Genomic DNA, 13,865 nt, shown 5'->3' with positions numbered 1-13,865 from the left:
TAACTAAATTAACAAATCGATACAATATGGATAACAAAGAGGAAATTACCAAGCTTGGGATTCACACGTGAGAACGGCTGGTCTTTAATGAAGGCTTCCCCCCTTTTCCCTCCCTATTTCTTGTTTAATTAAGTGAAAATCTCATTTCTCTGCTATACACAGCATATAATTATTTAAACTGATTTCCCCTGCTGTTGTTCTTCATGTAGCTAAATTATGATTGTAAACTTTGCTGATTAGTACCCTGGTAATGGCAGTGACAGTAGTTTTCTTCTCTCTGTGTCTGACAGTCCTGAAGTAAACAGTCTCCAGGAAGAGATTTTAAACTCTAAATATTAACCAATATCCTTCCCCTTTTAGCTTGCAAAAATACCGGGGGGCAGGGGGAGGCAAACGCATACCACTCCCAAAACACAATTTTAAAACAATAAACACACACACACACACACACACACACACACACACACACACACACACCCACCCCAACTAATAGGAAAAAAATTATAACTCGTCTCACTTTTGGGGGGACAGAAGGGTTTTTAATAACTGCAAACGCACAAATGGGCACCAAAGCTTCCTCCGTGCATCCTCAATCCTTGTCTGTTTAACTTCAAATAAGGAAAATAAGTGCTTGATAAAGGGAACAGGTAGCACTTAAGTGTGAATCCCAAATTGATCAATTGTTAAAAGATGGTGGGGGTGAGGTAGGGAGATGAAAACAGAGTGGGATACATGGGGTAGAAAAGGGGAGGGTGGAATGTGTCTATGCGAATTTCTTCAGAACAACTTCGAAAGAGAGCTGGTTACAATCACTTATATAGGCATTTTACACAGACATTCTCAGCTGTACCAGGATTACAGCTGGCCTACAGCTGGTGTACACAGATGAGGAAGGAAATTAAAAAAAAAAAATCCAATCCAGGAAACTACATACAAATGTTACAACTGAATTATTGTCAACAACTGCAAAGCAAGAACAGTCAAGTCATTTGCAAAAGGTACAATCCCAATTCAAATATAGACAAAACCAAGATTAGAACAGAAAAAAACAATGTATTAAAAATCTTTGTGTAAGAAGCCCATTTACTACAAAAACAGCACTATCCCATTATTGTAGAATGTAAACGGCTGCTCTCAATCAGTATTAAAAGGTTAGCGCCATTTCTGTACACGTAAAATTATTGCTTTTTTTGAAAAATATAATTAGCGTGCTAGTTTTTTTAAAAAATCCATATTCCTGCCTTTACAAAAATGTTACAATTAAAAAAACTAGTAAAGCTTTTTTTTTGCAAAAAAATTCACAATATTTTTTTCAAGGCAGCATTTTTTTATGATGATGCATAAAATTATATGTGCAAAATCTCGAACTCTGAATTATTACCATCACACACAGTGTCACAGCAATAAAGGAAAAGAAAATATTTATACCTGTGGAATATATATATAATAAACTACAGACACTGCATGGTTAAGAACCTGCCACCCTCAACCCCCTACCTTGAAAACTTGCATTTAAAAGAGCTACTGTAGAAGAGGTATATAAAGCATCCTTTCTCTCCCTCTCACCCCAGTGATTACCAAATGCAAGACATGACACGTTAAATGAACACTGACCTGCCACCACAAAAGAAGTTACTTCCCCCCCCAAAAAAAAAAACACTACCAGGGCCCATAATGTGTAACTGGTTTGCTGCAGAAAAAAAGCAGGTACATAAAGTACCCTAAGAGCCCAAGATCTGCCTTTCCTCTCTCTGTTTTCTATCAGAAGCATACCAACCAGCTTTAAACAGCTGAATCAAATACTTCCTCTCCTTTTAATTCTCTTTTTTAAAAGTATGCACATTTCTTTTTGTGATCAGGTCACAGAAAGTTGCACTGTTAAAAGAAGAAATAGCAGAATGAACAAACAGAAAGGCCCTGAGAGTTAAACAAAACAAAACAAAAAAAGAACAAAACAAGCAAAAAAAAAAAAAACCAACAAAAAACCAGAAGCCTGTTTCTTCTTCTTAGTGTTTGACTAGCTGTTTCTTTTCTTTCCAAAGTGAGAAAATACATGTTTCTTAAGAAGTGTTTTGATTTCCATATTCACATACTATTAATGGTGTGCAGGCAAGGATAAGCCCACCAGAAACACAGTGACCATGAAACAACCTCGCTGCAGAATGATGGCCTCCTCCTTTAGTCCCCTTCTCTCCTTCATCAAGCTTGGCTTTCACAGCACGGAGTTCCTCCTCCATTTTGCTTTCTTCTATTTCTTTCTCTCTCTTTTTTTCTTCTTCTTTTTAATAAATAAAGAAAAGAAGTAGTTGCGGGTTTCTCCTCCTCCAGCGTGACAGCTAATGGCAATTTCATTTATCATTCCTTCTCACACTGCCAAATCCTCCCTGGTTTTCTTCCCCCCACCCAAAATAAAAATAAAAATAAAATGAATCAAAGAACCATGAGAGAGGATTTTGTTGCAGTGCAGCCCTCCAAATCATATAAAGTTTATTTTTTTTCCAGTGTCTAGAAAAGTTATCTTGATTAATATAGATTCCTCGCACCATCACAAAGCTTGCCACTGCCATGGTTTATTATAACAGATATAAGAAACCACGGGGACTGATTAGTACATCTATTTGTATATATCTTGTGTAGCTTCTTCATTTATTCTAAAATGATTAACGGTCCAGAGGCATCCCTCTTCTATAAAAACACAAAGCATGAGTCTCACTATAACACAGTTGCTCCAGGGACTAGATGGATTGCAAGGATGTTTTCCAGCTGTTCTTCCATCGGGGTGTTAGAATAATTATACAGAGGCTGCTCAAACCGTCGGTCAGGATACTGGCTGTTGTCAAAGGGTACCCGATGTACACACTGGACATGTGTTTTTAAGTTGCCTTTCTGAGAGGCACTGTATGGACAATATCTGCACTGGAATGGTCTCTCACCTAAAAGAAAAAAATACACACACATAGAGAGAGGACAGAACAAGGAAGGAGAGAGAGCATCTCATTATTCTTATTTCCTGGTGACAACTTTTCCATTTCTAGGTTAGAGCCGTCATACCTTTTCACTGGCCCTAGCCGCCTTTTTATTAGCATTATGTGCATCACTGCTGACCTAATACATCACAAAGAGTTATTTTTAATCATCACCGAAGAGAGCACAGCACGTCAAGTTCTTATAAACTCTATGACATAGTAGAATAGCAAATAATAGTGACTGAAGGAGCATTTAGGAAAAGGTTAAGAATAGCTAGAAGAAGGAGAGAAGACTAGAGGGAAAGGAGGAATGCAAAATTTCATTTTAACTGAGGGGATTTATAACTGAATGAGAAGATAATGGTGACAGTACTAGTTTAACGCTCTTAGGAGTGGTGTAATGACCCATATCTGGGGACCCAAGTGTCTTAAACTGTTTTTCTTCCTGTACTTCTTCCTCTGTCCATAGATAGAAGGTACAAAGAAACAGCCATTCAGGTAAGAAGGCAAGCAAGTTTCCCTGTCTGATTAAGGCAGCCCACTAGTACTGTATACAGATTCAGTTGATACTGTATTATGGGCACCTTACTAGTAATTTAACTTGGCTTAACATGTAACAGTTCCTTACCAGGAAGGAGTAGACCACTGATGTTCTGCTTTGCATAGTTCTGAAGGGAGTTTAAAGGCAGTACGCACCCATTCTGTATGATGGAATATTCCGATAATTACAGTAAAAAGCCGAATGATGCTGAGTTATTATGCTGTACACTTCAACCTCCTTAACCAGAGTACAGTAGCTAGGACTATCTTTTTGGTTCAAATGAAAACAAAACACAAAAGAGAGAGCAAAGAAGGAACACACACCATTTAACAGTCTGGGATGCATGTGTGTGCCATATCCCATCAAGCTGCATCTGACTTAGGGTGACCCTAGTAAGATTATGACAATAAATGAAATATTAAAGGAATGGTTTCAGCACTGCCACTGCCCAATGAGCTTCCACATCTGGAACCACTCCATTCTGTACCACACTGACTCTTGCTGGGATGTATACAGTCTATTTAATGTTCTACCTAAATACAGTGGTGCCTCGCTTAAGGATTACCTCGTTAAACGACAAAACCACTTCACAATGATGTTTTTGCGATCGCAAAACGATGGTCTAAATAGGGTTTTTTCGCTTTGCGATGATTGGTTCCCTACTTCGGGAACCGATTCTTCGCAAAACAATGTTTTTTTAGCAGCTGATCGGTGGTTTCAAAATGACCACTGGATAATTAAAATGGCTCCCCTCTGTGTTTAGGGACGGATTCCCTGCTTCACAGGCAGCGAAAATGGCCGCCCCTATGGAGAATCTTCGCTGGACGTTGAGTTTTCAGCCCATTGGAACGCACTGAACCAGTTTCAATGCATTTCAATGGGCTTTTTCATTTCGCAGATGATGTTTTCGTAAGACAGTGATTTCACGGAATGAATTAACATCGTCTTGCGAGGCACCACTGTAGTATGCTATCCTGTTCCTGAGAACACAAGAACTAACCTTACTCATAAATTTAAGAAGTTTTGTGCATGGCTCCTTGAAGTATTATTGTGCAGAATCTAACTCATGGGTAGTTCCAGGTATAACCACACACCCATACACAACTACACAAAAAGAGCCCCACATAACCAACAACAGAGCTTCCATTTGCATGGAACCACACAAGAAACTATGTTACACACATTGCTCAAAACACAGAACAGCCTTTGCATCACTGTATTTCAGCTTTCTTGCATGGTTTTATCAAGCCCCAGCTTCACTTCATAACCTGATTACTGTCTTTACCAACTATGCCCTCCTCTTGGAACAAAAAGCAATTAAGTAAGATGACAACTTATGCATTGTGAAAAATTTCAGGTGCAAATATAAAAGACGGGCCTTCTATGTTTCAATGGGGGGGGGAACCCACAAGAGGTTCTTTTGTTTATTTTTTTGTTCTTTCACTGATCCTCCAAAAAGCCTCTAAAAAATGGATCAGTAGTACATGAAAGTTTCATGTATCCCTCCTTTAAATTTTTATTATTAATAATTTTTGCAATTCATCCATCAAAGGAAATTAGAGCTTGCATTGGTCAAACCTACCATGGTTAGGGAGCTACAAAGACAAAGCATCACTCTCATTATGTCATGTCAAAATATAAGAGTTTGACCGCAGTGGGAAAACACAAAGGCTTCTGTACACCCAAGTGAACCTCAAAATAAAGCAATGAATAAATGGAAGCCTGTAGCTCCCAGGCAATGGCATTCTGAGCTGCAGTGTCTGAACAATGTGGCTTACAATCCTGACAGCTAAAGCTACATGGCAAGATGCATCTTACGTTCATACATTAACCTTAAGCCAAAGCCTTGATGAAGGGAAACAGACCATTTAAAATTAACACAACCTCAGACGAAGCGTCTATGTGAAAATATTCCCAGTAAATTTCAATCTGCGCCTATGGCAGTCCTGGAAAGAGCTAAAGAAAAGCCAGTGTGGCTTGACATAATGTATTAACTCTTTCTCTTTTGTTAATAGATTTAGAAAAATCCTAATTAAGGCCAGCTCAAGATTCATGACATTTACCAGTCAAAGTCTGCGGTGAGTAGGGAAGATTTGCAACAAAATTAAAGGAGGGACAGGAGGAAAGCAGCCGTACAGGCAGCAGTATATTTGAAATGTAGGAAACGGTAACAGGGGTGAGAGATGTGATAAAACTTCTTTAGTTGGATGCTGGATTGCTGGCAGTAAACTAAGAAAGATGTCTTATATTTTCGCATGGCTACCTTGTGCCCAACGGACAGGCATGCAATTCTAAGAGTTGTTGTTTGTCATTAATGTTTGTTTTTTTAAAAAGGACCTGCAAAAGCAAGTGTGCATGCTCCCCCCCCCCCAAATTAAAGGTACACTGGGAAACATGGCAAGGTTTTTTGTGGTAAGAGGGAAAAGGAACAGCTTGTTCTAATTTCTCTGGGTAAAAAAAATGTCAGAAAAACAAAAAAACGGGGGAGGGAGATAAAAGATGGAATAAGGGACCCTGGCCTGAAGATATAATTAGGACATTTATCAGTGATTTCTTTGGAAGGGTTGCCCTCAAGAAAATTTTATACGTAGTATAGGAACATGAAAGGGGTTATTGCTGTCCCTCAACATAAAGAGTGAAGAAAAGGCCAGAGGCTGAGACAGTTAAGTAGGAGGCAGTGAGAATTCTTTTCTAAGAAGTCCAAGTTAGTAGAATTCTCTCTGGGTACAACATTGGGTACAACAGGAGAAGGTCATAGCTAGGAGCAAAATTTTCTGCACACTGGTGTTACTTAAGACGGGAACAGGGCCCCTTGTGCTAAATTAGAATATGCAATTTTCTTATGTGGATGTCTCCATTATCATCAGGCAAAGTGGTAAAGAGAGTGGGAAAAGTTTAAAAAGAGCATCTGAAGAATTTCCTTCTTGTGTAAAAGAAGAGATGAACTGCAGCCATTACAGGTTGGGGCTCTGGAGATATTCAAGGTATCCAATAATAGGGGCTATCTGAAATGGCCCCAAATCCAACAACTTCAAATCAGTTATTTGAGTGCATGCCATAAAAACTGCTTGTACAGATTGAAAATAAGCATTCAAACACTGTTTTTCTCCAAACCAAATGAGATTGCCTCTGATGAAACAACATGCTTCATCTGTCAGAAGATTTTAAAAAACACTATTGGTGTTCCAGGCTGTCAAAACTAGGCTACTCACAACAGTCTTTGGGGCTCAGAAGGTGCCTTAAATTTTCTTCTGAAGTCCAATCTGTTTGCGTTACCATTTTGAAAAGATCCAAAATTACTGAGGTTACCATTCTGCTTTTTAGAAAGAATTATTGCAGAGTAAAAACCATAGTGTCACAAATGCCCTTACAGATTTTCCAAAGTATACTTGATGCCTGTAAAGCCTTCATCTGCTGTACTGCACATTTCAAGAATTCAAGCACTGAATCTCTTGAAAGAAAAATAGAGAAAGCCAGACTACACATGTCTGGGTCCATGTCGCTTTCTTACCATGCTAACATGGGGTTGCTAGGGCACCAAAGACTGTCTTATCTCTGGATTCTTATTTCTCACGAAGAAATATGCTGCAAGTTTGATTTCACCAACATACAGATGCCAAGATATAAGAGAACTAAGAAAGCAGAAGCTATTATGAAGTAGTGAAAAATGGGATTTTCTCTTGCTTACAACACAAATTTGGGATTTTAACTTCACTTCTCCTCTAAATGAAGAAGTGATATAGCACAGAGGTGTGGATGTGGGATTAGATTTTCTACTCTGCAAGCACGGGTGATCTGGCAGAAGATGCCACTCATGAAAAGGCAAAAGAAGGCAATTTTCACCATGCAGTCATTTGAATCATGTCCACAGAGTTCTCCTAGTTACTTATTTATTTACTTATTTGTTTGTTTGTTCCATTTTTATCCCACCCATCTAGATTCAGGAATCTACTCCAACCATCTGAAACATATTTTCAAGAAATGCAAAGGGTTGCATATGGAACTGGGAATTTTCTAAAACTAGCTTCCCACCTTCCTAGCAATTGAAAATTTCATGAATGAACCTCCATATATGGGATTCTCTGGGTTTAACCTACAAACTTTGAGCTTAGTAAGTCTGAACCAGTGCTTCTTGCAGCATTTTTGTACATTTCCATATGATTATCTTTTGATGCATATTGCCCCAATATAAACAGCGACCCTTTCAGTCTCCTGTACACTCAAAGAGTGTAATGAATACTTGCAAATTTTCTCATCCTTGATGAAAATATTTGTACTGAAATGCTAACAAGTGACGTCATTCCTGTCTGTCCATCACAGAAGCTCAAGGGGGAGGAGCCAAGGATAGGGCAGGAGGGGCGGAGTCAGAGAGACAGTTGGAGATGTGGAATGGCAGTTAGGGTTTAGGAGAGAGAAGGAGAGGGTTAGTGAATTGAGCTGAGAGTGTTAGGAGAAAGAATTGTGAGGATTAAAATATATTGAACAAGCAGGAATGAAGTTATATGTACTACAAGAGAGATATTGATTGAAAGTATATAGTAGTTTGGAATAAAAAGTGATTCCATACATAATCCAACCCGTGTTACTACCTGATACAGTTATATGTGATTTACTTTTATGATTTACTTAACAATAAAAGAATATTTGTTAATTAAACCTCTGATTCCTAAGTTCAATAACCCTTAGTTTTGGCAGGACACGTGTATAACATGATTGGTATTAGGAGAATACCTGGTGGCAGCGTGAAGGAAAAAGGGTGTGAGCCTTTGTGAGGGCCAAATAAATAAGGGCAACAAAGTAGATAGCCACAATATTCATCAATTTTTTCCCCACTGGGGGAAAAAGGATCAGCCACCACTATATAGGAACAACAGAGGGCCATGCAACCTCTCTGCAGGTCTGTGAATTAGCCCAGTTACCGAAAGTCTAAACCCATTCTTTCCTCTTTCCAAGGAGAGTCTACTGGAGAAATTAATGACTGCAGGTTTATATGTTATATTTAAATTAATTTTTTAAATATACCATAGTGAAGTGACTGACTGAGGGAATGCAAATTCAACTAAAAATTAAAGGTTGCTCATATATACTCTGTTTTATCTGACCTACAAGACAGAAAATGAAGAGTAATTTTCAAACATAAACCCACCTAACCCTTAATTGTTTGTACAACAACATTTGCTACTGTGAAGGAGATGAATTAGACTGCCATTTATTTGTTCATCATACATTATTTTGATTAATGCAGTTCTTGAACACCACGTAACAATTTACAAATAGCATTTGCAATAATCAGAAATAAACTATTCATCATATTTTAAAAGACTCAAGGAAGCAGATATACCATATGTCAGCCAATGTCATAAACAGGGATTTTAGTTAAATATATTGAAGTTGGTAGTTTCATTTTATTTTCAACTGGAATTTGATTCCTTGCCACGTTACCACTGGCACTTAAAACAGGGAGAAAAAAATTGTCAAAAAATGGCATCATGTAGTAGTATTTGCTATATTTCCCTTTGATCTCATTGTTTTTATTCTTTCTTTCTCAAACACATGGACGTTGGGTTGTATGTTAAAATGTATTCATCTGTACTGTCAGCCTTTTAAAAAGAAACCTTTCTATTCAAGAATGTTGAAGTCATCTGAGGGGTTTTTTTTGTTTCTCTTTTTCTAATTATACTTTGATCTTTTCATTGTTATTATTTTTTGAGAATTATGATACATGCTTATTAATTACTATAAGACTTCAGGGTATAAAAATACTCTAAAAACTGTACATGATACCCCTCCCCCCACACACATTTTGAATTTAGTGGTGCACACCAGTGTCACTTGACCTAATCGAGTTTCCAGTACCCGGCAGCTTCCAACAGTTCCACTGAAAACAGTGGAACAGCTCCATTTGAGAATCAAATGGGCCCTTTGGTGTGGATCTCTGCAATCGGGATTTCATACGTATCAGTGGAATGGGCCGTTCTCTTCACACCCATTCTGTTGTCCTTCCCATTAAAGTGTAACATCAGCAGCTAATCCAAGCATCTAGGCTCTTCCATCAGGAACAGCTAACTGAAGTGGAAGTTTATTTGTTTATTAAAACTATTTACACCCCGCCTTCACCTGAAGATGCTCAAAGTAACATTTTTTTCTGAATGAAGTAAGAGGACAAATTAAAAGTTTTGAGAGAGAAAAAGATAAATCCGACACAATATTATTGTCCAAGAGCAAAAAAACTTAAACTCAGCAAGTCAAAAGCCTGATTTCAAGAGGGGGGAAGGAGGGGAGTATGTTTAAGACAGCAGAAGACCAACCAGGAAGGAGCAAGACAACTTCTTTAGGCAAGCAGTTTCCACAGTTTACATGTGGCTACAGAAAATGCTCTCTCTGAATCACAGTTATCAGTAGAATGAAAAGGAGAGCATCAACAGTCATTCTCAATGAATGGCCAAGTTCATATGAGAGGAGAATACAGTGGTGCCTCACAAGACGAGCGCCCCGTTTAACGACGAAATCGCATTACGGCAAACTTTTTTTCTGAATGAAGTAAGAGGACAAATTAAAAGTTTTGAGAGAGAAAAAGATAAATCCGATCGCTTTACGATGGTTTCAATGGGGAATTTCGCTTTGCGATGATCGCTTCCCTGCTTCGGGATCCGATTCTAGCAAAACGACAATTTTTGGCCAGCTGATTGGCGATTTCAAAATGGCCGCTGGGTAAATAAAATGGCTCCCCGCTCTTTTCTGGGACGGATTCCTCACTGCACGGGCAGTGAAAATGGCCGCGCTATGGAGGATCTTCGCTGGACAGTGAGTTTCAAGCCCATAGGAATGCATTAATTGGGTTTTAATGCATTTCTATGGGCTTTTTTATTTCGCATTACAACGTTTTCATTCTACAGCGATTTCGCTGGAACAAATTAACGCCGTAATGCAAGGCACCACTGTATTCTTAGGTATTCAACATCAGTGCAATGTAGGATTGTGCTAGGAACAGATCAGACTTCAATACAGGTCCTACAGGAGTCATCTCATGCCTTGAACTGGGCCTGTTCAATAATTAAACAGCAAAAGTGTTAACCAGAGCTAATGCATGGCAGAATGTGACTAACTAAAGTCTAGTTGCTGCAGTTGTATTTTGGGAATCCGTGGTCCTCAACTATCTATTTTTAATAATTATTTCCATTGCACAAAAGGTGGGCTTCTGCACAGTGCTGCAAGGCTTGTCAAATCTGCTTCAATATGATCATACAGCAAATCAAAGCAGACAGACTCTAATGCAATATTTGTTATCTCCCATATGGACAGAGGTGCTCTCAGAAACAATCTGTTCCACTGTAGCACACATCTATGGGCATTTCCTTCCATAACATTAATAACATTTGAACACATGATGTGTATGCACGTCTTCATGTAGTAAAGGTGGAACAGAATGTGGAATACACCAAATCCCATGTATATTATGTCCCATGTTATTATTACTTTTAATTTTCAATATGGAGAAGTGCAAACATGCATGCATGCAGGTGCTATTTATGAAAATGCTTTCTTTCTACTCCTCATCATACTTCACAACTCATAAACCCTGACTGTAAAAAAAAGTGATTTGTGAGGGGTTCTATGGTTCTTGGATCAAAAGCATAAAACTACAATATCTATCAACTATGTTTGACTAAACTTTGCCAAATTAAGCATTCATAAGTAACTTTTTAAAATGAGGTTGATGGACCTCCACTCTATTTGGCTAAATTCAGTGCCTTCCATAGTGACAGTTTTAGCTGTGTTAATCTGTGAACCTTCCACAAGTAATGGGATGGTACCTACGTATATGAAAATGTGCCAGTTGGAAGATACTTCAGACCACAAACTGCAGCTGAGATTCATTTCCAGACTTCACTAAGTGAATGCTCTCTTCTTTTGGAAGTCTTATATGTGTGTTATTAAATGGGCCAACAAGAAACTGACATCTGAATATATGCAGCTTACATAGCTATCCTATATTCTCAAATCTAGCATAATTTTAAGTTAATTGAGATTATCCACTGGTTCTCTAGCTGGACATGCTCCCCATTCATCCGGGAGAGCACCTCTGAGTAATTCAGAGAAGCTATGGGCTATGCCAAGCAGGGACACCCAAGACGGACAGGACATAGTGGAGTGTTCTGACTAAACATGATCCACCTGGAGCAGGAACTGGCAAGCCACTCCACTATCTTTGCCAAAATAACTCCATGGAGGGAAACAAAAGGCTAAAAGACATGACGTTGGAAGAGGAGCCCCTCAGGTTGGAAGGCATCCAACATGCTACTGAGGAAGAATGGAGGACAAGTACAAGTAGCTCCAGAGCTAATGAAGTGTTTGGGCCAAAGCTGAAAGGATCCTCGGCTGCAGATGTAGCTGGAAGTGAAAGGAAAGTCCGATGCTGCAAAGAAAAATATTGCATAGGAACCTGGAATGAAAGATCTATGAGCCATGATAAACTGGATGTGGTCACACATGAGATGGCAAGAATAAACATTGACATCCTGGGTGTCAGTGAACTAAAATGGACAGGAATGGGAAAATTCAATTCAGATGATTATCATATCTACTATGGTGGGAAAGAATCCTGTAAAAGAAATGGAGTAGCCCTCATAGTCAACAAAAGAGTGGGAAAAGCTGTATTGAGATACAATCTCAAAAATGATAAAATGATTTCAATACGAATCCAAGGCAGACCTTTCAACATCGCAGTAATCCAAGTTTATGTACCAACCACCCATGCTGAAGAGGCTGAAACTGACCAATTCTATGAAGACTTACAACACCTTCTAGAACTGACACCAAAGAAAGATGTTCTTCTCATTCTAGAGGACTGGAATGCTAAAGTAGGGAGTCAAGAGATAAAAGGAACAACAGGGAAGTTTGGCCTTGGAGTTCAAAATGAAGCAGGGCAAGGCTAATAGAGTTTTGTCAAGAGAACAAGCTGGTCATCACAAACACTCTTTTCCAACAACACAAGAGGCGACTCTACACATGGAAATCACCAGATGGGCAATACCAAAATCAGATTGATTATGTTCTCTGCAGCCAAAGATGGAGAAACTCTATACAGTCAGCAAAAACAATACCTGGATCTGACTGTGGCTCTGATGGTCAGCTTCTTATAGCAAAACTCAAGTTTAAACTGAAGAAAGTAGGAAAAATCACTCGGCTACACAGGTATAATATAAACGAAATCCGTTATGAATACACAGTGGAAGTGAAGAACAGATTTAAGGAACTAGATTTGGTGGACAGAGAGCCTACTGTTGGAGGTCCGTAACATTGTACAGGAGGCAGCAACAAAAAACATGCCAAAGAAAAAGAAATACAAGAAAGCAAAGTAGCTGTCCAACAAGGCCTTACAAATAGCAGAGAAAAGGGAAACAAAATTCAAGGGAGATATGGAAAGTTACAGAAAATTGAATGCAGACTTCCAAAGAATAGCAAAGCCTTCTTAAATGAACAGTGCAAAGAAACAGAGGAAAATAATAGAAAGGGAAAAACCAGAGATTTGTTCAAGAACACTGGAGAAATCAAATGAACACTTCATGCAAAGATGGACATGATAAAAGACAAAAATGGTAGGGACCTAACAGAAGGAGAAGACATCAAGAAGAGGTGGCAAGAATACACAGAGGAATTATACAAGAAAGATCTGGATGTCCCAAACAACCCAGATAGTGTGGCTGCTGACCCTGAGCCAGACATCCTGGAGAGTGAAGTCAAGTGGGCCTTAGAAAGCATGGCTAACAACAAGGCCACTGGAGGAGATGACATTCCAGTTGAATTATTTAAAATCTTAAAAGATGACGCTGTTAAGGTGCTACACTCAATATGCCAGCAAGTTTGGAAAACTCAGCAGTGGCCAGAGGATTGGAAAAGGTCAGTCTACATCCCAATCCCAAAAAAGGGCAGTGCCAAAGAATGCTCCAACTACCATAAAATTGCACTAATTTCACACGCTATCAAGGTTTTGCTAAAAATCCTACAAGGTAGGCTTCAGCAGTATGTGGACCGAGAACTCCCAGAAGTACAAGCTGGATTTCGAAGGGGCAGAGGAACTAGAGACCAAATTGCTAACATGCGCTGGATTATGGAGAAAACCAGAGAGTTCCAGAAAAATATTTACTTCTGCTTCATTGACTACGCAAAAGCCTTTGACTGTGTGGACCACAGCAAGCCATGGGAAGTCCTTAAAGAAATGTGAGTGCCTGACCACCTTATCTATCTCCTGAGAAATCTCTATGTGGAGGCAAGAGTTAGAACAACTGATTGCTTCAAAATTAGGAAAGGAGTATTACAAGGCTGTATATTGTCTCCCTGCTTATTTAACTTATATG

General features: G+C 38.9%; 1 protein-coding gene across 5 annotated transcripts in view; it reads right to left on the bottom strand.

The window, feature by feature from the left end:
• Positions 1-517: 517 nt before the first annotated feature.
• Positions 518-13,865, bottom strand: part of ZNF516 (zinc finger protein 516) — a 127,826-nt gene continuing 114,478 nt past the window's right edge. For all 5 annotated transcript variants that reach the window (XM_078393522.1, XM_072998739.2, XM_020781643.3 and 2 more), the window contains one exon: positions 518-2,933. In XM_078393522.1, coding sequence (XP_078249648.1) covers positions 2,874-2,933 — 60 coding nt within the window. In that variant the 3' untranslated portion in view covers positions 518-2,873. The remainder of the gene's footprint in view (positions 2,934-13,865) is intronic.

The sequence above is a fragment of the Pogona vitticeps genome, chromosome 4 (genome assembly GCF_051106095.1).
Source record: "Pogona vitticeps strain Pit_001003342236 chromosome 4, PviZW2.1, whole genome shotgun sequence".
NCBI lineage: Eukaryota > Metazoa > Chordata > Lepidosauria > Squamata > Agamidae > Pogona > Pogona vitticeps.
The sequence above is the reverse complement of the archived record's forward strand: the minus strand, read 5'-3'. Positions and strand labels throughout refer to the sequence as shown.